Genomic DNA, 25,715 nt, shown 5'->3' on the forward strand with positions numbered 1-25,715 from the left:
AATCAGGAATTCTGTACTTGAAAACTTCGTTACCTTCTCAGAGAGTTAAAAATAGGAAGTTTGATGGTTCTGTTCTTGTGTTCAGTTAATGGTAATTTTAAGGACTTAATCTCTTTCTTTTCTCAGAGGATAAACTAATAGAATGTGAAAATGTCTCTGGGAGGTTGGGAGATGAGGTCATTTGTTCTAATTAGGAATCTGCATAACTGAGCATTAAGATACTTATTTAAAACAGCAGTAAGAGAAAATCCCTGAATTTGACAGACAAACCTTTTTAAGCTTTTTTTTTTTTTTAATAAAATAAAAACCCCGTGCACCAGCCCCAAGCATCCTACATCCTGCATTGAACATAAGGAAATTTTTTTTTTGGCCATGCCTTGTGGCATGTGGAATCTTAGTTCTCCCACCAGGGATTGAACCTGTGCTCCCTGCAGTGAAAATGTGGAGTCTTAACCACTGGAGCACTAGGGAAGTTTCTGAAAAGGACATTTTTCTTAAATAATTGCAGCTAAATCTCATTCTATTTCTTGCTTATATTACGTAATGTAATGAAATATGATGTTACTTTGTCATATTTTTGTACTTTGTTGCATTTTGTCACTTTGTAGGCCCTGAATGAGATTAGATTTTTTTCTCCTACATTTAGTGTGATATTTGGACTAATTTATTTCTCTGGTATGCCTCAATCTTTTCATCCCATTCTCTTTTTTCTGTTTGGAATATTTCCCTCCATACAGCCATCTTTTAAAGTCTTACAGAGCCTTTAGGCCCTGGTCCCAATCCCACTCTCTCCTGGTAAGTTGCACATTTGAGACTGATCCCAGCTACGACCTTCCTCTCCAAGCCGCTTGCTATTCTGCACCATGCTTGAGTCACTTTTTATGTAGTATTCCGTGACTGTATTGACAGCTTCTGTTTCCCCAAAAGGTTTCAGTTTCTTAATGTCAGTGCCCGCTTCTTACAGTCTCATGTCTGCTGAGTGCTGTAGGTATCTATAGAAACTTGAAAGTATGGAATTTTCTACAGGTTTTCAGGTGGTAGGTATATTCATTTGCTAGGGCTGCTATAACAAATATATTGGATGGCTTAAACAGTAATTAACTTTCTCATGGTTCTAGAGCCTGGAAGTTCAAGATAAAGGTGTTGACAGGCTTGGTTCTTGAGGCCTCTCTCCTTGGCTTGCAGGTGGTTGCCTTCTCTCTCTGTCCTCACATGATCTGTCTGCGGTGTCTCTTAGATCCACATTTCCTCCTGTAAGGATGGTTGGATTGCATTAGTGCCCACCTAAATGGCTTCATTTTACCTTTATCTCCTTTTTAAAGATGGTGTCTCTAGATCCAGCCCCTGTCTGAAGTACTGGGAGTTAGGTCTTCAGCATATAGATTTGGAGAGACACAGTTCAGTCCCTAACATTAGGCTTGCCTAAGATACAGAGACAAATTGCTCTTTTTCTTACAAGGATTGAAAAAAAAAGAAAAAACCTGGAGGCTGAAATGGTGAAGAGTCTGCTTGCAATGCAGGAGGCCTGGGTCAGGAAGATCCCCTGGAGAGAGGGGATGGCAACCCACTCCAGTATTCTTGCTTGGAGAATTCCATGGATGCAGGAGCCTGGCGGGCTGCAGTCCACGGGGTCACAAAGAGTATGACTTAGCATCTAACACACAACACTTTATTACTAAAAAATGCTAACCATCATCTTATAACAAAGGGATGCGACAAATCTTCAATTGTAAAGAGACAATATCTGTGAAGTACAATAAAACATGGTGTGCCTTTGACTTAAACATAAAATCACAGCCTACAAAAGGTTGTGGTCTGATGCCACCTCCTTCACGATGTCCTTGTTGCTGTCTCCAGTGAAACAGTCATCTTTTGCCAGTGAAATAAAAACAGTTGTGTGTTTGTGTGTCTTTGACTTGTTTTCAGGCACTTAAATCATGCCCTGCATTAGAACGACTCTGTGCTTGTTTCCCCTCTGTAGCTTAGAAGCTGCTTGGGGCCAGGACTTCATGGTGCACCTTCCCTGGCTCCCAGAGCTGTGTCTTGCACATGGTGATATCAGAGACAGCCAGCTGCAGGACCCATGGCCACCTTCCTTCTTCCACAAGCCTGGGAAGCTAACACGGTTAACTGGAAGTTGGCACCCAAGCTAACACTGTTCTTCACTCACTCAGTAGAAGCTCCTCATAAATCAGAGTTGGGTCAGGTGAATGGAAATGGTCATTCATGCCTCCAGACCCAACTGTGCTGCCTAATAGTAAGACGCTAATACTCTTAGAGCTGCCAAGAAAGAAAAGCTTTTAAAAAATGCAAAGGAAAAATCTAATTTGACTTATTTGATGTTGGTTTTAATTGGAAATTAGGACATGGGTTAAATTACTTGAGGGTCAGCTAGAAGGTCATTGATAAAGTGACGATAAGATCTCTAAATTTGATTTCAAGAGACTTAGTATAAGTGTTAACTGTGTAAGATTGAGGGGGAAGGAAAGCAAAACTGAGCAAGCAGATCTCAGAGGTTCAAGGGGTAAATTTTATCCTTTTAGCTGGACAGTCACAAGATTCTCAAACTATTGCACGGCTTAGTACCCCTGCAGACTGTAACTATGATATCCATTCGTCTTTAAGAAACTAACCCTAATTAGATGGGCCAATTTCTTCACTTGCAAATGTGGAGGTGAGGAGTGGGAGAAAACTAGAGATAGTCAGTCTAAACATTCTACATATTTAAAGAAGACAAAAGGAAATAAAAGTTGCTGCCTGTTAACTTTATACTTAATACATGAGCCACCTGAGTCAAAGAAAATGAAAAGTAACTCTGATTCTACTACCCAGAGATAACCACTGTCACAACTTATGTGTATTTTCTTCCAAAAATAAGATTCCTGTATAAATAGCTACAGACACTTTAAATTTTTAAAAAATGGAATTGTAAAAATAGTTTTGTAATCCTCTCATAAACATGTTGTGAACATCAGTTTATACACATAATGACAGTATTATTCTTCAGTATGGACATATTGTATTTAATCAGTCTCCTGTGGTTGGGCAGCTAAGTTGTTTCCATTTTTCACTATTGTAAACAATTTGATGAATGTACTTAATAACCAAATTTTTTCTTATTTCCAAATGGCCACATCTGGAACTTCACACCTATGATATTTCCTATGTTGTTATACATATCTGGGAGGAAATTCATACTCTTCTGTGAAGGTTTCATAATATGTAGGTAGTTACTCTCCTCTGTCTTGTAACACTGAGGGTATAGCTTTATTCACAGTCCTTTTCCTGTGTGGTACGAGGGACCATATTCAGGATGTTTCAGGAAGGTGGGTATTCAGTTTTCATAAGATTGTAAAGCAGGTAGATAGTGGATTTAGCTGAATGCACCCCACCATCTAGATTATCTATTGCCATGTGTTAGAGGATGGAGAAGGTTATCTTGAGACCCGAAAACCAGACAGCCAGCTCCATATTATCAATGGATCAGTTTATTACCAGGTAACTCACAAGTTGGGGGTCAGGCAGACAATGATCTGGAAGCATTTGCAACTGCGCTCAGCACCGCCAAAGGACCACTGCAACAGTTTTATATTAGTTCACCTAGAGAAACAGGAAGTGCATTCTGAAGTCAAGATTTATGAATGGGTAATTAGTCTTGGGCTTCCCTAGTGGCTCATACTATAAAGAATCCGCCTGCAATGCGCGATACCGGGGTTTGATCCCTGGATTGGGAAGATCCCCTGGAGGCGGGCATGAAAATCCACTCACAGTATTCTTGCCTGGAGAATCCCATGGACAGAGGAGCCTGGCAGGCCACAGTCCATAGGTTGTAGAGTCAGACGTGACTGAAGCGACTTTAGCACAACTAGTCTTGTGGGTGCCAGGAATACGTCAGGGAAGGTTTTCATCATTGTTTGGGGACTAACAGAGCATAAAGGCCACCTGGTCCTAATAATTATTAAACTATTAACTGCAAAGCTCTTGATGACAGAGAAGTGATTTACCACACAGTACAGTCCTGGGTAGGGCAGTGGAAGGACAGGTGGAACTGTACATGCTCAAGGTGGCATTGGTTGTGCTAACTATACAACACTCCAGAACATTAAATAATACCTGAAAATGCATTTCATTGATAACAAAAGCAAGTCCATTCTCACCTTGGAATACTGCCTCTGGACAAATCTGGGGACCATGCTTGATAGTTTGCAGAAAAAGCAAGGTTAAAGACCCATCTCTGAAAGGGAGCAGAGTAAACATCATGAGTTACAAACTGCCTGGCACAAAATAGTGCCTGAAATATTAGTTGCTGAATGAATTAGTCTACTTCTGTCACCTTTTCCCAGGGGCTAGATCCAGATAGATGGCGGGAAGATAGGGCTTATTTAGAGTTGAAGATCTTCCCACATTTCTTGTTTGAGCAAGTCAAACGAAGTGAAAGGTAGATGGCTTTCTACCATAGACTTTAAGATGGAGAATCACAGGATGATGATAGTCACATTCTTTTAACCTGGCCCATAACTTATGGGAACTTTTGAACAAGTTAACACATTTAGATGTGTAACAAGAGGCATCAGATGGACTCTGATTCACACATCCGGCCAGGCTGAGCCCATGTCCCCTGCACTTGAAGAGCCCAGATTCCTTCGTATAGTAGACGCTCCAATAGCTATGAGACAAATCCTGACTGAGCCCACAGTCCTCATTTATTACAATGCGGCTACTAATATCAGTAGTTATGAAGCTTAAATGGGATAAAGAATCAGGGTATTTGCCAATGTCGGAGATTCTAAAGCAGAGCTCTCCTACGTAGGCTGCAAATTGGCAGCACTCTTGAGTGTTCCATAAATCCTGGGTCCCATTCCGTACTGTGCTGTGCTGTGCTGTGCTTAGGCGCTCAGGCGTTTCCGACTCTTTGCGTAGCCCGTCAGGCTCCTCTGTCCATGGAGTTTCCCAGCAAGAATACTGGAGTAGGTTGCTTGCCAACCAAGGGTTCGAACCCAGGTCTCCCGCATTGCAGGCGGATTCTTTACCGTCTGAGCCACCAGGGAAGCGCTTTTCATCAGTCTGGCGTGCTGCCTGGGCACGGTGTTTAAAGCAAAAGAAACAAACAAAAAACCTCTCTAGTGAGCAAGCAGGACTGAGGACCACCGGTTGGAGACTGTCAAAAGGACTGTGGGTGATCGAAACCTCGCCTCCGTGCTCTCGCGAGGAAGTTCAGGCACCGGAAGTGCCGGAAAGCGCGCGGCGGCGGCGGCAGCGCGGCCGGCGCGGGTAGGGAAAGCGGGGGGCGGAGACCGCCCCGGCGGCGTTGGCTGCGGTGGGGCACCTCGCTGGTACCGCCGCCTTTGGTGCTCTTCCGGAAGGGTCCGGGGCAGGAGCGGCGCCGGGCTCTGGCAGAGCGGCCGCGGGGTCCCCAGCCAGCCTCCGACTAGGGAAGTCATTGCAGGGCCGTCCCCATGTTGCGTTTCCCGACCTGTTTCCCATCCTTCCGGGTGGTGGGAGAGAAGCAGTTGCCGCAGGAGATCATCTTCCTGGTCTGGTCACCCAAGCGGGATCTCATTGCTTTGGCCAACACCGCGGGCGAGGTGAGTGAGCCGGCGCGCAGCCACGAGGACACCGAGCCCGGGCCATCTGTCTACCCTGCCCCTCTCTGCAGTCTTGCTGCACAGTCTAAGTGAATATAAGGGACCACGCACGGGAAAGGTCTTTCGTACACCCATTTCCCGCATTCTGTGGCCAAGTTTTCACACAGCTTGACACAATCACACGGTCCTGCATCCCGGAGACTCTCATAGTTATTTGTTAAATGCGGCTTTTAAAGGCTCATGTATCACTTATGAGTTGACATAGTAGTGGGTCCACAGATTCCGCCCTTCGTTTGCTTATACAGTTCAGGCAGAAGAAAGGTGAGTTGTCAGACACGAGCTGTGCATATGCATGGTTGTAGCTGCCAAAGAGGATGTTTAAGAATCTTTATTCTGTTGTCCAACATTCACAGTGTTGGTTGGTTAGCCACCTCCCATTAAAAATACCTTTAAATTGAAACAAGAGTGATGCTTCACCTGATGGAATGTGCCTGATTCACTGATTCCTGATGGAATGTGCCTGAGTGTTGTCCCTATTTCTGCTGCTGCTGCTGCTAAGTCGCTTCAGTCGTGTCCGACGCTGTGCGATCCCATAGATGGAAGCCAACCGGGCTCCCCCACCCCTGGGATTCTCCAGGCAAGAGTACTGGAGTGGGTTGCCATTTCTGGTTCACCTTATATTACACTTCATCAAGTGTAACCCAGCTGTAACTTTCTGCTGAAAGTTTTTAATTACTTGGCAGACATTTTGTAAGGAAACCTTCACCTTTGTGTCTTTACTCCTTTGGCCTTTTGGCAGGTGTCCTGATAGTTACTTGGCCAGGTGGGAGTTGTCTTCAGCCAGGCTTGGAAACTAGTTGGAAAAGGGAACTCAGCAGTCAGGGAAACGTAGCAGCCTGGAAGGCTGTGTTGATTATCATGGCTTTGTCGCCAGGGTATTGATGTCTTTCCCAAAGCCCTCTATGAAATCTAGTCTCTCTCCGCATCCAGAGTGTTCTGGAATTCTCTCATGGCTCTGAGAGGAGTGCAGTTCCTTCAGCCACAACTGTAGGAGGGAAGGGAAAAAATAGCATCAGTGTGACCAGATGAGTAGGTGTAATTGTGGGCACTTGTCGCTTCCACTTTCTTAGTGAAGAAGAAAGGGCACTGTTTAGGAATGAGGATGGAGACGAAAATATTGGAATTTTGAGGAGGGAAGAGAACTTTGAAGAAGCTGACAAGGCGAATGGACTAGTGGATCTAATAGGATTGTTCTTCAGTATTAAAAGGCACATGAGCTTAGTGGTTCTGTAGTGAAACTAGTGAGCATGGTTGTGTCTTCTGTTCAGCTGCATGGGTGCAGGTGTGGTTGGCTTTAACCAGAGTTGTTGTGCCAAAGGGTGACAAAAAGCAAGAGATGCAAGGGAGTCGAAGTTATGTACAAGAGAAGTGATTGTAATGATGAACTTTGAATTCTAACCTGATTAAGTAGGGAATTGAGGTCATGTGTGGGGTGAGGGACAGAGAATCGGCGGTAGACTCATGGGATTGTATGTCTTGGTGAGGTTGCAGAATTGAAGTTGGGTATTAGTCAGGATGAGCAGGAAAGATACAGACAGTGATGGAAAGTGGGAAGTTTGCAGCTGAAGTTTATGGCAGCATTTGTAGTTGTCGGTAATGACAGTGTAACAGACATGACTCTGGGAGTGACTGCAGTAAAAAGCTGTGGTCATTGAAGAAGAGGTAGTTGAGAACCAAAAGCCAGGACGCTGTTGCTCTTGAAATCACCAAAAATGACGATGAGAAGTGTTGGAAGGCGTGAATGAGCCAGTGCGTGCATGTGTGCTGAGTTGCTTCAGCTGTGTCAGACTCTGCGCCCATATGGACTGCAGCCTGCCAGGCTGCTCTCTCTATGGGCTTTTCCTGGCAAGAATACTGGAGTGGGTTGCCATTGCCTTCTCTAGGGGATCTTCCCTACCCAGGGCATCGTACCTGAGTCTTCTGCTTGGCAGGTAGATTCTTTACCGCTGAGCTGTCTGGGAAGCTGTATTCCTTTCTAAAACATAAGTCTCTTGTTGACGTAAAAGTTAGGAAAATGTGTAGAGTACAGGGTTAAATTAGGCCTTGTTTCACCCGTTTCTTTGAAAATACCTTAAGTTCATTCAGACACTCTTGACTTTGAATTTTTTCTGATGGCTAAATATTATACTTGGTACAATTTTTTTAAAAATTTATAGTGGGGTTTAGATTTATTTTTGGAAATGGGTGTTTTTATTATCTGCCACTATGTCTGTTTTGTCCTAGGTTTTACTTCATCGACTTGCAAGTTTTCATCGAGTTTGGAGTTTTCCACCAAATGAAAATACAGGAAAGGAAGTGACCTGTCTGGCTTGGAGACCAGATGGCAAACGTAATGACAGTATTGTAAAAAATGTGTTTTTGTTTTTCAGAAAGAGTATTCTGTAAAGAGAACTTACTCACCGAGAGAATTTATTTTTCTTACAATGTACTAGAATTCTGAATACTGATTTGGGAATTTTGTTTTTTCAGATGCTTTATAGTGTTTTCATGGAACTCAGATTGATTCTGCCATCTTGTTTCATGGCAGAGATATCTCTAAAATGAAATCTGACTTCTTGGCAAAGATAAGTCTAACAGGAAGTTTTATGAGAATATACAGGGTACTTTGGTTTTGTTCTTTTGCTGTCTTGTTCTGCACTGTTTGTCCAGGGCTTCATTTGCCACTCAATAGTCAGTTCAGAGCCATCATGGCCCTTTTCTCCCCAAAATGTGTTTTAGCATTAAATGTGTGGTTCGTAAATATTCTCTCAGCACAATTGTTTACCTCACCTGAAGGACTGTCAGCTTTGACCCCCTTCCTTCAATTTCCATGTGATCTTACTCCTGTTGGTGCCCTGTGTGGTGTCGCTTACCATGCTGCTGCTCTGAGGACTGAGCTCTCCTCTTCCATGTGTTGTTACACTGACAGTTATTTGAGCTGCTGTACATGTCTGGTCAGCACAGGAAAATGCTGCAATTCATCTGTATCATTGGTGCCTTAAAAAAACAAATTGTTTTCATAAAATGATATGTATTCCTCCTTGTTGCCTCCTTTTTTCCCTAGGTAAATATAAGTCTGTAAAAATGTCCTGAAAGCCTGTCACTCTACAGATAACAGCTAGTTTGGTCTATATTCATTTTGCTCAGTTCTTGTTTCTTCTACTGGAAAAATATAAGTCTGTAAAAATGTCCTGAAAGCCTGTCACTCTACAGATAACAGCTAGTTTGGTCTATATTCATTTTGCTCAGTTCTTGTTTCTTCTACTGGAAAATAAAAAAAAGTATGTGTAAAATTACAGAACTTTTGTGAGTAGTATTTTGAGATCTTGCTCTCTTTGTCTAAAAACATCAGGATCTCAAAAATCTTGAAGGTCAGTGTGTATGAAAATGTATTTAAGTAGGTGATATTTTTATCATTAAAAAATGTCTCCTGTTTTTGAACAGTAAAATAGAGCTTAGCTTGGTAATGATTATTTCAAGATTGCTTTAAATTGCTTTAAAGAAGAGGAGACTTGGATTGCCTCTCATCTCACAGAGTTGTATGTATTGGTATACAGTGAAACACACAGCCTTCTGTCTAGACGGTCTTCAGTTTTATATGTTAGGAAGACATTAAGGACTTCTGTAGAGAAATGATACTAGATCATTCAGACCCATCAGTATTTGATATCCCTGTTCAATAAAGGTTAGAAATTAAAAAGAGGAATAAAAAACCTTCCCAAGAACCAAGCAGATGGAATCACTTTTTAACTTTCAGGTGGGGACCAGTATGTCTTGGTGATACGATATTATTGTTTATATGTTGATGTCTGTTCTGTGTTTTCTGCTTGGCCTCAAGGTTCCAGTCTAGAGACTCTGATATGTAAGATGTTAAGAACAGTATACAAGACAGTAGTAGGTTGCTCACAAAAGTTTGAGCATTTGAAAATAAGTGTCGATAACAGCATAACTCTATGCAAAGATACCTTTCAGTGTTTTACTTATTTAAAGGAAGGATTTAAGGGTTAAAGCATTTCTATGATTATGATATATATAAAATAGTAAAATTGGGCAAGAAATGAAATACCCATTTTTCTCTTAATATTACACTGACTTATTCTGATTATTTCTTCTTGTTTTAGTTTTGGCCTTTGCCCTTGCTGATACCAAGAAAATTGTGTTGTGTGATGTAGAAAAACCTGAAAGCTTGCACTCTTTTTCTGTGGAGGCCCCAGTTTCTTGTATGCATTGGATGGAAGTGACTGTTGAGAGCAGGTAGAGTGATAAAAACCCCAGTGGTCCCAGTAGGATATTCATGAAATTTTCATTTTTTAAAAGTGGAAACTTAGGCGCATCTGAGTATTGAGTATGTGTATTTGCTTTTAACCTTTGGTCTTAAGCTTATCAAGATGAAATTTTTTTGATATTTGCTAGATTTCTTTCTCTTCTGGAAAAAAATCTGTTTTATTATTGGAGCAGTAATGCCTGAATAGCCAAGATTTTTCTTTTTGGTTATTTTTTAAAGTTTATATCAATGAGTTATACTTTCAAGTAATATTAGTTAAGATTGTTGATTAGCAAATTAAGGTTCTGTTTTTCTTTTCACCATATATTTCATTCTGGAACTTTGTGTTTCTGTGTCTGAGTAAATATTCTTCGAATATGAAAAGTGCTGAATCGAGCATTTTGTTTTGATACTGAAGGAGTTCTTTTTATTTTTGTGATCCCTATAGTTTCCTTATTTTGTGAAAATAGTTTTGCCTTAGTCTGTGAAATTAAGTACTCTGCCACGTTTGCAGTAAAGATAGCCTAAAGGGTCAGTAGGCTTAGTGAATACTGAAGATAAAAGTTTTTTTTTTTTTTTTGAGGAAATAAGATCATTTTCTTCCTGTTAGCTTTTCTGTTCTAATTAAGTTTTAAGTTAATATCAAATGAATTTATAAACCCTGATTATTAATTCACAAATTTCCTCAGGAGGGGCTTGTAAAAATATTGGATAATAAGGTCTAGCCTGGGGTTTAAAATTCACTGTAGATAAAACAAGGATCAATCTGTCATCAAATAATAAAGGTTGCAAGAGGTAATGTGAATTTATAGAGGAGCAGAGTATACCATGTAATTTCTGTCCCAGTCCAGTTACCTGCTAAGTGTATTCCTAACACGCTTTCTGTTAAGAGTTCAGAAATGTTATATGGAGATTCCAGGGTCTTTTAGGACACCGCTTTTCACTTTATTCATTTCCATCTGTATTCGGAGGTAGGATTGAAAAAAATGCGAGGACACATAAAACTGTTTCAAAATACTTGGTGTCATCTTATATACACCGACTGGATTGTTATGTCTCCAAATGTGCATAAGTCATAGAGCCCATCATTACATTATAATAACTTCAGTGTTCTTTAAAATTACTCTTGCTACTCCTATGTTCAGTGTTGGTTTTTAGAGGAGAGTTAAGGAATCACAAATTGTCAGTCCATATCTGGTACTGATACTAAATACATATGGATGCATTTCATATGCTGAGAAAATTGTTTATAAATATTTGTTCCTCTTAATATAAAGTGGGTAGGCTGATATTTTTTTTCTTTCAGAAATAAAGTTCAAGATAAATTAAAAATTTCCAACTTTTCGGTTTCTTGCGTGTGATTGTTAAATGCCGTGCACAGTTTACCACTGTAAAAGTCACTGTGTTCATTTGGTAATGTGTCATATGTAAAATTGGGCCTTTAAAGATTAATATTTTTAATGGAAAGAGAAGTAGAATCTTTGTTTTAATAACACTTATTTTTGCTTTGTCTTATTTTCCCCTTTGTAGTGTTCTAACGTCCTTTTATAATTCTGAGGATGAATCAAATCTTCTCTTACCTAAACTTCCTACATTGCCGAAAAAGTAAGTACCAGTGTTTAATCTCATTCAAATTAATCTTACAGGTTTCTTTCTTTTAACACTGACAGTTTTCTCATGTGCTTTAAAAAAATGTATTTCTATTGAGAGTTTTTTACCCTACTCTTTTTTTTTTTCTAGTTATAGCAACACCTCAAAAATATTTAGGTAAGGTATACCTTTTCTTTTTTTCAAGTAAGATAAATCTTTTATTATTTGAAGCATATAGTTGAAAGATAATCCAATTTATTTTTATATTTTAGTGAAGAAAATTCGGATGAAATTATTAAGCTTTTGGGAGACGTCAGGTAAATCTTGCAGACATCTTAAATAGCAAGTTTTATTTTCTTAAATTTGATACTTGAGGCAGTTTTTAGACCAGAGTTCCAAAGATATTTTCTTTGTCATTTTATTTCATTGCTGGCAAATACCTCTGAACAATAAACAGACAATATCTATTACTCACTCATTTTTATTGTATGATATTTGTGTCAAGTTTAATATTATGGTATACTTTCATTTTTAAAAAGTAAAGGAGGATAGAAGTGCTTGAGTTTCTGAAATTTAAATTGAATCTTCAGGTTCTTTAAGCCCACATAATACGTTTAGCATCAGGGCCATGATAAAACTGATGGCACTTTATATTAACTGGAAAAGAGATGATTTTGTTATTGAGGGTATATAAATACAGTTGTTAAAATAATATATTCTTATTTTACTGTAAACTGAGGTTTTTGTAGGCCGAATGAAATTTATGTTGTTCTTTTGGGGGGGGAAAAAAGGAATAAGCCTGATGTAATTGAAACTTGGTGAACTTGTTTAGAGGTTCGGTCTCCCTGCTAGGGAGCTTGAGTGTGCAGATTATACGAGGGCAGCAACAACTTGTATCTTGGTGTAAGAACTCAGTCCTCTCTGTTGTCCTCAGCTTGCTTGTTGCATTATTTTTAATCAGGCTTAATATTCTTGTCCTTGGAGGAAGCTCTGGTTTTATTGAGCTTTATGCTTACGGAATGTTCAAAATTGCTCGAGTCACTGGGGTAAGTTTTTCTTTAAGATTCTCTATTTTTACCTCTATTTTTGTAACAACTGGCTGATTCATGGAAAAGAATAAAACATTACTGTTTTTCTCAGTTTCATTTCTTGGATTTACTCGTCCTTAAATGTTAAGAGGATAATTTTCTTACTAAGATAAAATAGTGATATGATGTCTGTGAAGATCAGAGGTTAGAAAATTAGGAGAATTAGTCAAAAAGTTTTTTCTTAACTAAAAGATCACTATGGTACACTTGATTATGATTTTATGTTTTTCTAGCCTTGCATTTAAGAGCTGCCATTTGTGATCGGAATGTGATGAAAGTCATTAGAAGCAATCTTAGGCTCAGTCTTGGTCTTCTCCATGCCTTTTCTTATTCTTGCAGTTCCCTAAAAGGGCAGAAAATGTTGCGGCTCTGCAGGCTGTGTTAGTTCTCCAGCACTCGGGTGCGTAGTTAGGGTCTGTGTCTGCGTCCTTGCAACTCAGTGGACGCATGCCTTCATCTGCCGCATACGTGGCAGGAGTTACTGCTTTTTAGAGCTCTGAATTTTCGCCTCCTGTGTTGTAAGCAGATGCAGTGCAGCAATAACACTAAATATAATGGGGATTTGACTGTTTTACAGATTGTCGGTACTTGTCTTGCGTTATGTCTGTCAAGTGATTTGAAGTCATTGTCAGTGGTCACAGAAGTTTCTGCCAGTGGTGCTTCAGAAGTTTCATATTTTCAGGTGAGTATTTGAACCAGCAGAGAGTAAATATATATTTTTAAAGGTTTGATTTTTATTATCCATATCACTGGATTCTAATGGTCATTAAAACAAAGCAAAAAATTGACTTGGAGCTTCTAAATCTTAGAGTGTTACTGGTGAATACCTTATTATTCCAATTGCTCAGCATAATTTTCATCAAAACAGTGTTTCGATGGTCTGTTAATGACCAATATTAACTTGTTGCTATACCAGTTCATGTTTGTAACAAGTGTTTTCTTGGGATTTTGACCCAAGAAAATGTAATTATTATTATAAAATATAATTGTTTTATAATTATATATAAATAATTATAAATATATAATATATAAAATATAATATATATCTATATAATTATTATTATAATAAAAGCTAATGTTTATTAATTATTTAATATGTGCCCAGTACTGAGTAATTCAGTATATTTTATGTGAATCCTCACGGTAACCTAAAAGATAGGTACTATTACTATCCCCATTTTGCGGTTGAGTAAATGGCATGCAGAGCAACTGTCACTTGCTTGGTAGGGACTTGAAGGTGATGCTGGGCAGTCTGGCTCCAGAGCCGGGGCTCTTAACTAACACATTGCCTCCTGTATGAGATGCCCACTAAATGCTGGGGAAAACCTTTTCATTGTGTGCTGTTTGTATCATAGACTGTGGAAACTGGGCTCCTACAGAGTATTTAGATTGTAGCTTTGCCTTCAAGAAAATCTTCCTGAAAATTTCATCTCGAATAACCCAGCCACCTAATCTAAGTATGTGTAAACTCTCAAACCAGAGCAGGACGAAAAGATGCCGGATGTGACACAAGTGAGGCCTTATAGTTTCACTGTATTCACAACAGCAGAGAGCTCTTGACTTTCTGCTGTTTGCTAGAACAGTTGTTCATGGTTGCTCTTCATCTTAAGGTTCTGTGAAAATCCAATTTCCCGAATTGTCTTTGGTGCTATGGTAAAATAATTCACTCTTTATGTGGAGTTTGTAACATGTTTTTAATAACAACTTTATTGTGATAATTCATGTACCTCTGTAATAGATAGTTAACTTGTATTTATTAGTAGCTATAATTCCTTAAAATTTTTTCAGATATTTGTTATCATTTTAAAAGTCTCTCATGATAGTGGTATAAATTAGATTATTACATTTATTCTAACTAATTAGAGAGGACTGCTAACTTAGAGGGGGTCAACTGTACATAGTTAAATGCTACAGATGAGAGAATCCTAAAATTATATTGTTATTTTCTAATTTGTTATACTGAAAAGGAGCAAAATTCTGAGGTAGTCTTTCTGATACATAGTTATACCTTGACTCTTCTTTAAAAGTAGTAAATATATCTGTTTGTGACTCACTTTAGTGTTTTGATTTGACAGCTTGAAACCAATCTATTGTACTCTTTCTTACCTGAAGTAACTCGAATGGCCAGAAAGTTTACTCACATTTCAGCTCTTTTACAGGTATTTATTTATAGCTTGTTTTATGTGACTGTTTACTATAAGTTTCTAATGTTGTGTAAATAAAAAACTTGAAAATCTTACTTTTTAAAGCCAACTATACATGGCAGAGGTGTCTAGTCTGATAGATAAGCTTACAATGTCCACTGAAACAAGAAAAAGAAATCTAATTGAAAATCTATTCCAACCCATCTCTATATCTCCAAAAGAAAAGAAAAAAGGCGTTTAAATCTTTTTAAACATTCTCATAAATAAGGTATTTTGTAATTTTAAAAGTGTCTTTGCAAATCAAGTATTATGGAAAATAGTCATTCTAACAGCTTTTGGATATAATAAATGTACCCCCAGTTAGCAGGTGATTGGTATTTTAGTTGGTTGACTGTTTGGGCCAGGCCCAGCTGAAGGTTCTGTTGTTCTGGGCTAGGTTCAGCTATTCAGGCTGGTCTTGGTCGTACAGCAGTGGTCAGCTGGCTGGTCCAAGTATCTCTCAGCCATGATGGCTTTATCTGAACTCCCCACTCCCCACTTGCCAACAGGCTAGCTCAGGCTTGTTGGGTAAGTGGTGTGGACAGGGGAACGTCAGGCGTGTAAGTGGAAGCTTGCAAAGCCTTCTGGAGCCTTGGACTCAGTGACACTTGTGCTTCTTTGTCACACTGAGACACACGGCCAGCCCAAATCGACAGACTGGAGAAACCAGCTATACATCCAGATAGAGGAGCTACAAAGAACTGTGACCTTCTTTCTTCAGTCTGCCACAGTCACTAATGTACTTCGTGTCAAAGATTTCTGGAGATCAGTATCTTTTTAAAAGGATACTGTTTGAAGATCGAATAGTTGACCAATCAGCATTTTAACGGTTAATGTACATAAAACACATCGTATATGTAAAAAGTTGAAAAATATCTATTTTACCAGATAAAAACTTAATTTGAGAATGTTTGATTGTTAAATGATTATCAAGTGTTAGCCATGGTCTCTTCTTTCTCAGGCTTAACTTTCAGAGTTAAAAGTGGTTTACAGTAAATCCTGGGTTTCTTTGAGACAATGGGCAGTAAGAAGCATGTATTATTTAGTTAGCATATTGACTTAAGTATTTTTTGCTACTTTAATATTTTTTCTTTTTGCTAATAGTATATAAATTTGTCACTGACATGTATGTGTGAAGCCTGGGAAGAAATACTGATGCAGATGGATTCTCGTCTTACCAAGTTCGTCCAGGTGATGTAACTGGAGTTTCCCATGGAAGGTGTTAAAGAGTGTATGATGTCCTTACTCATTTCATGAGGGACATGAGAAAAATCGATCTGATTTGTTCAAGGCTCAGATCTTGATTTCTTTGAGATGGCTTGATCTAACCTCAAACTCTTGTCTCAGAGAGAGATAATGCCAGTCCTTCCCATTGGAAAAACTTAGGTGGGGACAGGATTGTGAAGTGGAGCTAATAGGATGTGGCGATTAAGGACAGGTGTTGGAAGAGCTGACTGGCTGTTTCCTCATAACTGCTATTCAGATCGGAGAAGGCAATGGCACCCACTCCAGTACTCTTGCCTGGGAAGTCCCATGGACGGAGGAGCCTGGTAGGCTACAGTCCATGGGGTCGCTAAGAGTCGGACACAACTGAGCGACTTCACTTTCACTTTTCACTTTCATGCATTGGAGAAGGAAATGGCAACCCACTCCAGTGTTCTTGCTTGGAGAATCCCAGGGACGGGGGAGCCTGGCGGGCTGCCGTCTATGGGGTCGCACAAAGTCAGACACGACTGAAGCGACTTAGCAGCAGCAGCTGCAGCTATTCAGATAATCAGTTTAAATATGGATTTGAGAGAAGGTTAAAGGTAAGAAAGGGAGTCATGTTCCCATAATTTTGAATAAACAATGCTTATTTAAAAAACACTTACCATGAGTTTATCCATCTTTCTCTAGGAAAAGAACACAACCACATCAGTGCAAGATGAATTCATGGACTTGTTGTTGTGGGGGAAAGCAAGGTAATAAACTTACATTAGATACTTTTGCTTTACCTCCTCTTTTTAAAGTAATTTATTTCAAAAGTAACTCATATTCATTGTAAAAAAAAAATAGAAAATTCTGATGCACAAAAAACAAAGAATAGTATATATCTTTCTAGGCTTTTTTATTCATGTATTTATTTCCTATGTAAATGTAATCATTTTATGTGTATGTACCATGTATACATATATCTGTACTTTTTAAATGTATAAAAAATTAAAAATTTTTATGTAGCTAAATCACTCTTTTCCTTTATTGTATTTATCTCAGCATTATTCTTAAAAAGATCTTTCCCATAGTAAGCAGTCAAAGATCTTTATTTTCATCTAGAGATTTTTTTTGGTGGTTTATGATTTTATTCCATTTCCATGTTCCAGATATGATTTATTTGGTTGTATGCTATGAAAGACATAACAACTTATTTTTTTCTAAGTGTCTAATAATTGCCCAGTGTAACTTACTGAGTAGTACTTCTTCTTCTTACTGACATGAGATACCATTTTAGTGTATAGCACATTCTCATGTCTATTTCAGTCTGTTTGTGGACTTTAACATTTCCCGTTTTTGTCTGTTTCTCTGAGTACAACAAAGTCTTAATTTTTGTTGCGCTATTTCTTTTTATTTGTTTAAAGTCTTTGTTTAAATTTGTACTTTGAAATTAAATGTTTTAAGTGATGCATTCAGATTTTAAATAGAGGAGACTAAAAATACTTTCTTTTTCATTCTAGTGCTGAACTTCAGACCCTCTTAATGAACCAGTTAACAGTAAAGGTGTGGTTATCTTTGTACTTTAATGGCTATGAACATAGTCTTAATTTTTTTTGAATGGCATCTAGTGTCTTCCGTGTTTGCTAAATGTCGTATTTCTTTCTCTTAATCAGGGCTTAAAGAAGCTTGGCCAGTCTATAGAGTCATCATACTCCAGTATACAGAAATTGGTTATAAGTCACTTACAGAGGTATGAAGATGACGGAGAGTCTTTTGGTGTTGCATCTGCACGTACTCATAGCATTGGTTTCCTTTCTTCAGCCTTCTTTTCATTGTCTGGCATTCTCTGTTAGAGCGTCTTCTGGCTGACATTTTTGCCTTAGCATTCGAGGGGAATCTTAAAGTGCCCAAGATTTAAAGAATCGATAATAGTGACTCTGCTCTGTGAAATAACTTTACAACATCTTTTCACCACCCGAGGCCCTATCTGGGCTTTTTTCTCACCCAGACAGCCATGAGTTATGTCTTGAATAGGGCATATTCCCTTTTTTGAGCAGTGAAATTAAGTATGTTTGTATATCGTTTTATATGTTCTGTAAAAGCATGTTACATATTTTTGCATGTAAGTCCTTGGCAAGGTGTTGGTTGTGATTATCCTCGTTTTACATAAGAAGAAACTGAAGTTCAGAAAGGGCGTGTGGCATATGAAGTTCAGAAAGGGCAAAGTTATTACGTGTCAGAGCCAAGACTGTTCTACACCCTCAAGTCTCATGCCATTTCTAAACCCTGCTCCCTCAGTGAGGCAGCTTGCTGGTTGATGTTCAGTGTTTGACTTAGATTTTGATAGATTTCTTTATGCTGAGACCCCTGGCCCTTACCTCCCTCTTTGAGCACTGTAGGGCTGTCGGCCTGGTCTCCAGTCCACACTGTGTCCCTCAGATGTATTCTCCACAGTGGATCGGATCATGTTACTCTTATTAAAAACTTCCAGTGCCTTCCCATTTGTTAGGACCCATGTCTTTGGTGGCCTTCTCAAACTTGACACTTTTGTCTCCTACCTGGGGCTTTTGTACGTCTCTTTGCTTTTTGGAACACTTCCACTCTGTTCTTCACTTGCATTTTCCAGCTCTCAGCTCAGATGTTCAGAGAATCCTCTAATTCCCAGACTAGTTCAGGTTCTTCTCTTTCACCTGTACCTGGTGTGTTGAAATGGTCTGATTATGAAATTACGAAACTGTCTGATTATGTGGTTATGACTATCTCCCCCATTAGACTATCAGTGTTATAAGGACCCTTTTGTTTTGTTTACCATGAAGTCCCCATAGTGCCTGACCTGAAGTTGGAGCTTAATAAATATTTGCTCAGTTTTAAATACATAGCTGTTAGGTGAACAAGATGACCATATGACTATCTTAACAGTGCCAGGACCAACTGTGGAACATAATTTGATCTTATAAAGTTTAATCATGTGGCCAGTTCATCTCGCTAGTCATGACAACCAAATGATTCTGCTACAGTTTTTTGAAATAATTTTGAGAGCTAATAGTCTCTCATAGTAAGAAAATTAAAGTTACTTTCAGTTTTTATTTTTGAAAACTTAGAAACATTCAAGCAAGATAATAGGTGCCTGCCACCCTGATGATGGTGATGATACTAATTTATTTCTGCTCTGTTTTTGATAGTGGCTCAGAGTCTTTATTATACCATTTGAGTGAACTGAAAGGAATGGCTTCATGGAAGCAAAAATATGAACCTCTTGGACTAGATGCTGCAGGAATTGAAGGTGATAATTTTATTTCTCAACAGACTGCTTTAAACTCACTTTACTTATTGGACAAATGATATTTATTTATTTACTTCTTTTCAGATGCTATTACTGCAGTAGGTTCTTTTATACTCAAGGCAAATGAACTTCTTCAGTAAGTATTGGGGATGCTTGAAAATTGAAACCATTGACTTGAGAATATTTCACTTTTTGTAATGGAGAACCTAGCAAATTGTGATTTTCTTAAAATGAGATTTTAAGTTCTTATGAAAATTGCATGTTTATAGGATTAAAACAAATGAATAGCAGAGTGATTTTAAAAATTCACATGGTATTTTCCTATCTCACCCATCCTCACCTCAGGTCCTCTCTTCAGAGGGAATCCTTTAAACTCTTGTAATTGTTTCTGGTTTTAGTTCTACAGGTTACTTCCATATTTTTAAATTGTATGACTGTACTGCATTTCTTGTATTTATCAGTTTTTTGAAATTGTTCCTTTGTTTCTCTTTGTTTTTCCTAGACTCTATTTGCTTTCTTTTTTCCTTGCACAGAGACTTCCTGTCTCTCTTTACCACATTTTTAGGTTTTCTCCCTGTCTCAGGGGTAGCATCACATCCCTGGAATTCCCCTCTGTCCCTGGTGCCTCCTCTGTTAGCCTCCCACCTCACAACACCCCCGCCACCACCACGCCCACACCAATCTGTCCATTGGTTCCGGCTTTTGTGCCAGCTACCACCCAGGCGTTTTCCTCATTGCTTTCATGGGTTAGATCCTTACTTTCATGATCTCCTCTGTTTCTTGGTTCATTTAATCACTTTGTGGAAAATGTCCTCCAATTACTTAGAAAACAGATGTGTAAGGGTAAGCTTTCTGTGTCCCTTTGTGTCTTTTCTCCTCCTACCACACTTAATTGATGGTTTTGACTGGGTATGGATTATGAAGGGAGATTTATTTTCTCCAAGAGCTTTGAAAGCATTGCTCTGTTGTATTCTAGCCTGTTTGTTGCTGATGGAAGGTCTGGTGCTTCTGATTCTCATTCCTTTGTATGCTGTTTTCTTATCTTGAAAACTTTATTCTTCATCCTTGATACACTGAAATTTCACAGTAGTATTTTAAATGTGGGTCTTTCCATATATTGCACTGATAATTAAAAAATGCTATTTTTAAGCTGAACTCTGTTGTATTATTATTTTGATAATTTCCTCTTCTCCCCCACTTTTTAACACTAGATTTTTGTTCTAGAAATCTAGTTGGTCATGTTAGACTTCGTGGATTGACCCTCTATGTCTTTTATTTTTACTCACATTTTTTAAATAGCTTTGTCCTTACTGTTTCTTGTGAAATTTTCTTGACTTGATTACCCAGCACCATCTTTCATCCTATACATTTATTGTGTGTTTTTCACTATGTTTTAAACATTATTCTAGATGCTGAGAGTGTAGTAGTGAACAAAACTGATAAAAATCTTACCTTCATAGATACTGTCTTCTAATGTGATGAGACAGATAATAAAGAAATGAATAATTAAAATCTATAGCAGGTCAGATAGTGGTTTGTAGTGGTGGGAAAAACCATGCAGGGAAGGAGGATCTAGGGTGTGCTGGGGGTAGGGGTGCAGTCTTTTGGTCAGGGAGGGCCTCGAGGGTGGAAGGAGTGAGCCTTGCTGATATTTGGGAGCAAAGGGGACAGCAGGTATAAAGGCCTTGAGTTTGGAGCATGCCTGGCATACTTGAGGGGCATCTCCAGGAGCCACTAAGTTAGTGAACTTAGCAACAGTGTGAGCGATAGGATAAGGTGAAAGAGGTCATGGAGGATGGGTCAAGTTGTGTAGAGCCTGTAGGCCGTTGTAAGGACTTTGGCTTTTACGCTGGACATAATAAAGAATAACATAATAAGCTCTTAGAGAATTACAGGCTGTGGGGGAACAGGATCTGACTTAGGATCTTTTTGATCCCTCTTGTTATTTACTTAGTGTTGAGGATAGATTATATGAGGGCAAGCACAGAAGCCAAGAGAGAAATGGTGGTCAGAACCTGAATATATTTTGAAAATAGAACCAAATGGGTAAGAGACAGTGAAAGACGGGAGAACTAGTAGGATAAGTCTTGGTGGTACGACTGTTGGGATGCTGGCAAGAAGTCACTGGAAAGAAAGCTGGTGGTTGTGGTTGAGTAGGATGCTTGAAATTGAGATTTAGAAGGCTCAGGTTGGTAAAGAGGGTCTAGGGTGTGAACTTTGGAATAAGAGTCCAGGAGGAATGGAGAATGAAGGCATTGACCCACGCCATGCTCTTGCATGTTTTATTATGGCAGACCTGTCTTAATTACTAAGTGTTTTCTTATTTGTTTACTCATTTTTCAAAGCAGCGCCCTTGCTCTGTAGATATGACATTTCATGGCTCTCTGAGGACATTAATTAGATTTTTTAAAAGTCTGTGCTGCTTCCTGAATTATCTGTTTATATGTCACTTTGCTGTTTGTTTTGGTCTCTTGTTGCAAGCTTTCTGCAAAAACCTGATGCCCGATTGTTTACTCATATTTATTCCTGAGGCAGTTTACAGTTGCTTGGAGTTGCGGGGTGCAGGGTGGACCAAAGCCAGCACGAGTGCCAGCGTGTGTGGGCCTGTGCTGAGCCCCTCTCTTTCAGTTTCAGTCCTCCTTTGCCCAGCCCGACGTCATCCTGATGTCTTCTGCTGAGCTTGATGTCTCTAAGGACTGAGTGTCTCCGGGGCTCTGCTGGGTGGATAACTCCGTGCTTCTCCCTCTCTGAAGTGCCTCACATGTGGCCACTGCTGGTGACCTTCACCAGTCACCAGTCTTCTGTCTGCTTTTGACATTTCTGAAACTTAAAAAACCTTTTTTTTCCATCATCTTTTTGTATGTGAGTTTATAACACGTACACCCCTCCCCACTGTCGTTTTAATGGAGTTTAGAATATAGATGTGTGTGCTCAAAGAACAGGGAGGGAAATGACATTCCTTTTCCTGAATGTTGAATAATTTTTTGGTTCTGCATATTTGCAGAGAGTAAACATAAAATACTAAGTTTTCTCTGATCATGTTTTAATATGAATGAAAGGTTGTTGATTTAACTTCTTGCTCCTTGGAGATAAGTGAAATATAGCATTATTCTAGATTATAATGGAGAAACTGAGACAGTGAGAATTTTAACATTAGCCTGGGGTTGGGGTGAACTGAGAAAGACAGGAATCTTTTTTTTCCCCCCATTTTTGCTGCAGGAGTTTTGATCGTGGTGCTTGGTAACGCAAGAGATGTCACAGTTTTTTATGTCAGGTGTTGTACTGTGTACAGAAAGGTTAATGATACTGACCTACTTCTCCAGTAGTATTATGAGACTTAATGCTTAGAAGGGACTTTGAGATTTAGGGGTAAAAAGGGCACATATTATTTGCTTAGAGTAATTATCTTACAGATGTGAGCTTAAAGAGCTTTAAAAAAATGATATCCATTTCTATATTCAGAAACACTTTCATCAAAGTGTAGATGACTTCCACTTACAACACTTAATCTTCAGGGTACGTTTGTGTAAAGCCCAAGGAAATTTGATTTTTGAGATCTGTTACTATAAGGATAAAAATATCAGCTTCCATAAGTAATGTCTTATTGATATCATAGGTAATGGTAGTGACATAGTATAAACTTATAATGATGATTTTCTGTTATGGTTGATATTTTTTCTTCTTACTGATCAGTGATCTTTAAAAAAAAAAACAGAATAGTGCTAAAAACTGTTTTTGTTTTGTGTGTTTTTTTTTAATTTCTTTTGGTTCCAAAGTTAGAAAAGGATTTCATACTTTATTGAATGCTTGGAGAGACTATTACAGTTTGTGGCAAGGCTGTTATAACCAGTTAGAATCTGAGTTATTTGCCTTATTTTTAAAAAGAATAAGGATTTGCTCTTTTGAGAATTTATTTTTAGCTATGTGTTTGATTTGTTAAATCTGTTCTAAAGCTTTAAATGTCATCCAGATAGGCTATACTAGAACAGTAAGGATTATTATATTCCATAGTAATTGAACAATGATATATGAACCTCCTGTAATAATTTCATTTCTGATTTATTTTTATCTTTTAGAGTTATAGATAGCAGTATGAAAAACTTCAAAGCATTTTTTCGGTGGTTGTATGTGGGTAAGTTAATTGAATGAAGCATTCTTGTATTTTTAACACTTTTGAAGAAAAAATGTGGGAATATCAATTTGGAATATTCGATTACACTAGTAAAATTTTAATACTTGTCACTGTAGAGAGAATAGTTTAAATGACCCCACTTATACACTTCACTCAGTTTCAGCAGTTTTCAACACATGGCCAGTTGTATTTGTTCTTTATACCCTCCCATCCCCGCCCCCACAGATACAACTTCTAACATTGATTATCTCTATCACTTACTGATAATTGACCTTTTTTTACTCTGTAATGTCTCCTTAGGTTCAAATAACACTTTTTAATCTCTACTTTGTATTGGGCACTGTTAGGTGTTAGATTTGGAGTGGAAAAGGGGAGAGAAAATAAGACAAAGCCTCTGCCGTGAATAGTTGAACTCCTGTTTTATAACGTGATCTTGTGTTTCTAGATCTGTGCCATTCATTATGGTAGCCACTAGTCAATTATGGCTGTTTAAATTAGTTGAAATTATGTGGAATTACATATGCAGTTCCTTAGTCATGCTAGCCATGTTTGAAGTGCTCGGGAGCTGCTTGTAGTTAGTGGCTACCACGTTGGACAGCACAGAACTAGAACATTGCCATTATCACTTCTACTGGACAGTGATGCCCTAGCTAAATCGATTGCAGACCACTAGTCCTTCCTTTGTGTCTCTGCCTCTCTTTGCATTTATATGTGACCAGCAAATAGTCGCTGACATGATATCAGATGTGTTAATGCTCACCCTGCAGAGTGTGCATAGTTTATGGATGTAGTCCATTGGTGCTGCTGGTTTTGTGGCCTCTCTTAATGTCTTTGGAATAATTTAGCATCCATTTCCTGCCAACACATGGAATATTTAGTTGTAAATAGAATTTATTCCATAGTTCTTAAAATCCTAAAGAGTAAAACAGAAAGTAAATTACCTGTACTGTGCTAACATCCTTTTAAATAAATGCCCAAATCTTTTTTTAATTGATTTTTTCCAAATCTTTAATTCTCATGTTTTTAAAACATGACTTTTCATATTTGTTAGCCCAGTATAATTGCTTTTAATTAAAAAATGAATGCAGTCAGTGGATGTTGACATTTAAAATTCTTAGATTTTTCTCAAAACCATACCAACACTAGCCAGAATGGGGAGCCAGAGTGTTTATCAGGCCAGCCTGTTTAATATCAGAGTTAATTAGAATAAATTGCAATGTTCAAATTAAATGAAACCTTAGAAGTGACTTTCTATTAGAGAAATAGTAGCTTGGTTTTACTTATAATTACTGGAGTAATTAGGCAGTTTATATTCTTAGTGCATGTCCTAACTGTAATAAGAAGCTGCATTAGAAGATAAATGAATTACCACTCAGTCCTTATCATTAGAACAAAGCACACTGAATTGATCCCTGGGTCGGGAAGAGCCCCTGGAGAAGGACATGAAAACCCACTCTGGTTTGCTTGCCTGGGAAATCCCCTGGTCAGAGGAGCCTGGCGGGCTACAGTCCATGGGGTTGCAAAAGAGTTGGACAGGACTTAGTACCGAACAACAAAACAAACACTGGATTGGAGAGCTGGAGACCTGACTGTAACTGGATGCTGCCACCAGTTAGCGCTCTAACCCTGCTTTGCTCTTTTGTAAAATGCAGTCTCCATGAAGGCAGGGATTTATTTATACTGGTTTGTTCCCAGTACCTGTATTACGCTCAGTAAGTAATTTTTGAATGGATAAATGAATGAATGGAACTAGATTATGGCTGGGTTTTTTTTTTTTTCAGATAAATTAGAAGTCTGAATTAATTAAGAACAGTTTCCTAAAATAATCCTATTTGCAGAATCATGCCTAACATGCTTTTTCCTGACCAAACATAAGAAGCATATTCAAACACTATGCAAAACACATGCAATATATTTCTTCACTTAGGTGGATGTAATATGTATATAAAATACAGTATTGATGAAGACACCCCATGAAAGGACAAAAAGGGTCCACCACAAATAGTAAAGACGGTATATAAATACATATATACACATATATAAGTGTGTGTATACACACATAAATCTTAGTGCAAGCATCTTCATGTGGCAGAAAAGCCCAAGGGGAAGAAACACATCTGTTTGGCATTCTAAGGCTTTTGGAGGAAAGAAAGAATTGCCTGCACATTTTAAGAGAAGAAACATGACTAAGTTAGGAGGGATTCCTGCACACACAGTTTTTGCTAAAGGCAGCAGTTCGGTTTGTTTGTCTGGAGTGGCAATGGGTTGTATTAAAGGAGAAAAGGAAAAATGGTTTAAGATGGCTATACCAACCGTTTTGAGCCTAAGAATATAAATCAAATTCTTCACTCTGTAGTTCT

General features: G+C 38.5%; 1 protein-coding gene and 1 long non-coding RNA gene across 3 annotated transcripts in view; one reads left to right on the forward strand and one right to left on the reverse strand.

Annotated features, from left to right (window-relative positions):
• Positions 3,489-4,915, reverse strand: LOC106502190. Of its 2 annotated transcripts, none has more exons than XR_001295779.2 (3): positions 4,867-4,915; positions 4,158-4,234; positions 3,489-3,600 (listed from the first exon to the last, which is right to left on the reverse strand). It is a non-coding gene; the product is annotated as an uncharacterized LOC106502190 (long non-coding RNA). The 2 variants fall into 2 exon arrangements; XR_001295780.2 differs by having other exon boundaries at positions 4,334-4,895.
• ANAPC4 (anaphase promoting complex subunit 4) overlaps positions 5,232-25,715 on the forward strand; it is a 34,660-nt gene continuing 14,176 nt past the window's right edge. The window contains exons 1-16 of the mRNA XM_018049347.1: positions 5,232-5,585; positions 7,869-7,974; positions 9,746-9,878; positions 11,419-11,493; positions 11,629-11,655; positions 11,751-11,795; positions 12,440-12,524; positions 13,144-13,248; positions 14,642-14,725; positions 15,854-15,940; positions 16,646-16,710; positions 17,461-17,503; positions 17,614-17,690; positions 19,123-19,223; positions 19,308-19,359; positions 23,300-23,355. Of these exons, the coding sequence (XP_017904836.1) occupies positions 5,457-5,585; positions 7,869-7,974; positions 9,746-9,878; positions 11,419-11,493; positions 11,629-11,655; positions 11,751-11,795; positions 12,440-12,524; positions 13,144-13,248; positions 14,642-14,725; positions 15,854-15,940; positions 16,646-16,710; positions 17,461-17,503; positions 17,614-17,690; positions 19,123-19,223; positions 19,308-19,359; positions 23,300-23,355 (1,270 nt within the window). The 5' untranslated portion in view covers positions 5,232-5,456. The remainder of the gene's footprint in view (positions 5,586-7,868; positions 7,975-9,745; positions 9,879-11,418; positions 11,494-11,628; positions 11,656-11,750; positions 11,796-12,439; positions 12,525-13,143; positions 13,249-14,641; positions 14,726-15,853; positions 15,941-16,645; positions 16,711-17,460; positions 17,504-17,613; positions 17,691-19,122; positions 19,224-19,307; positions 19,360-23,299; positions 23,356-25,715) is intronic.

Source organism: Capra hircus, chromosome 6 (genome assembly GCF_001704415.2).
Source record: "Capra hircus breed San Clemente chromosome 6, ASM170441v1, whole genome shotgun sequence".
In the NCBI taxonomy this organism is placed as follows: Eukaryota; Metazoa; Chordata; class Mammalia; order Artiodactyla; family Bovidae; genus Capra; species Capra hircus.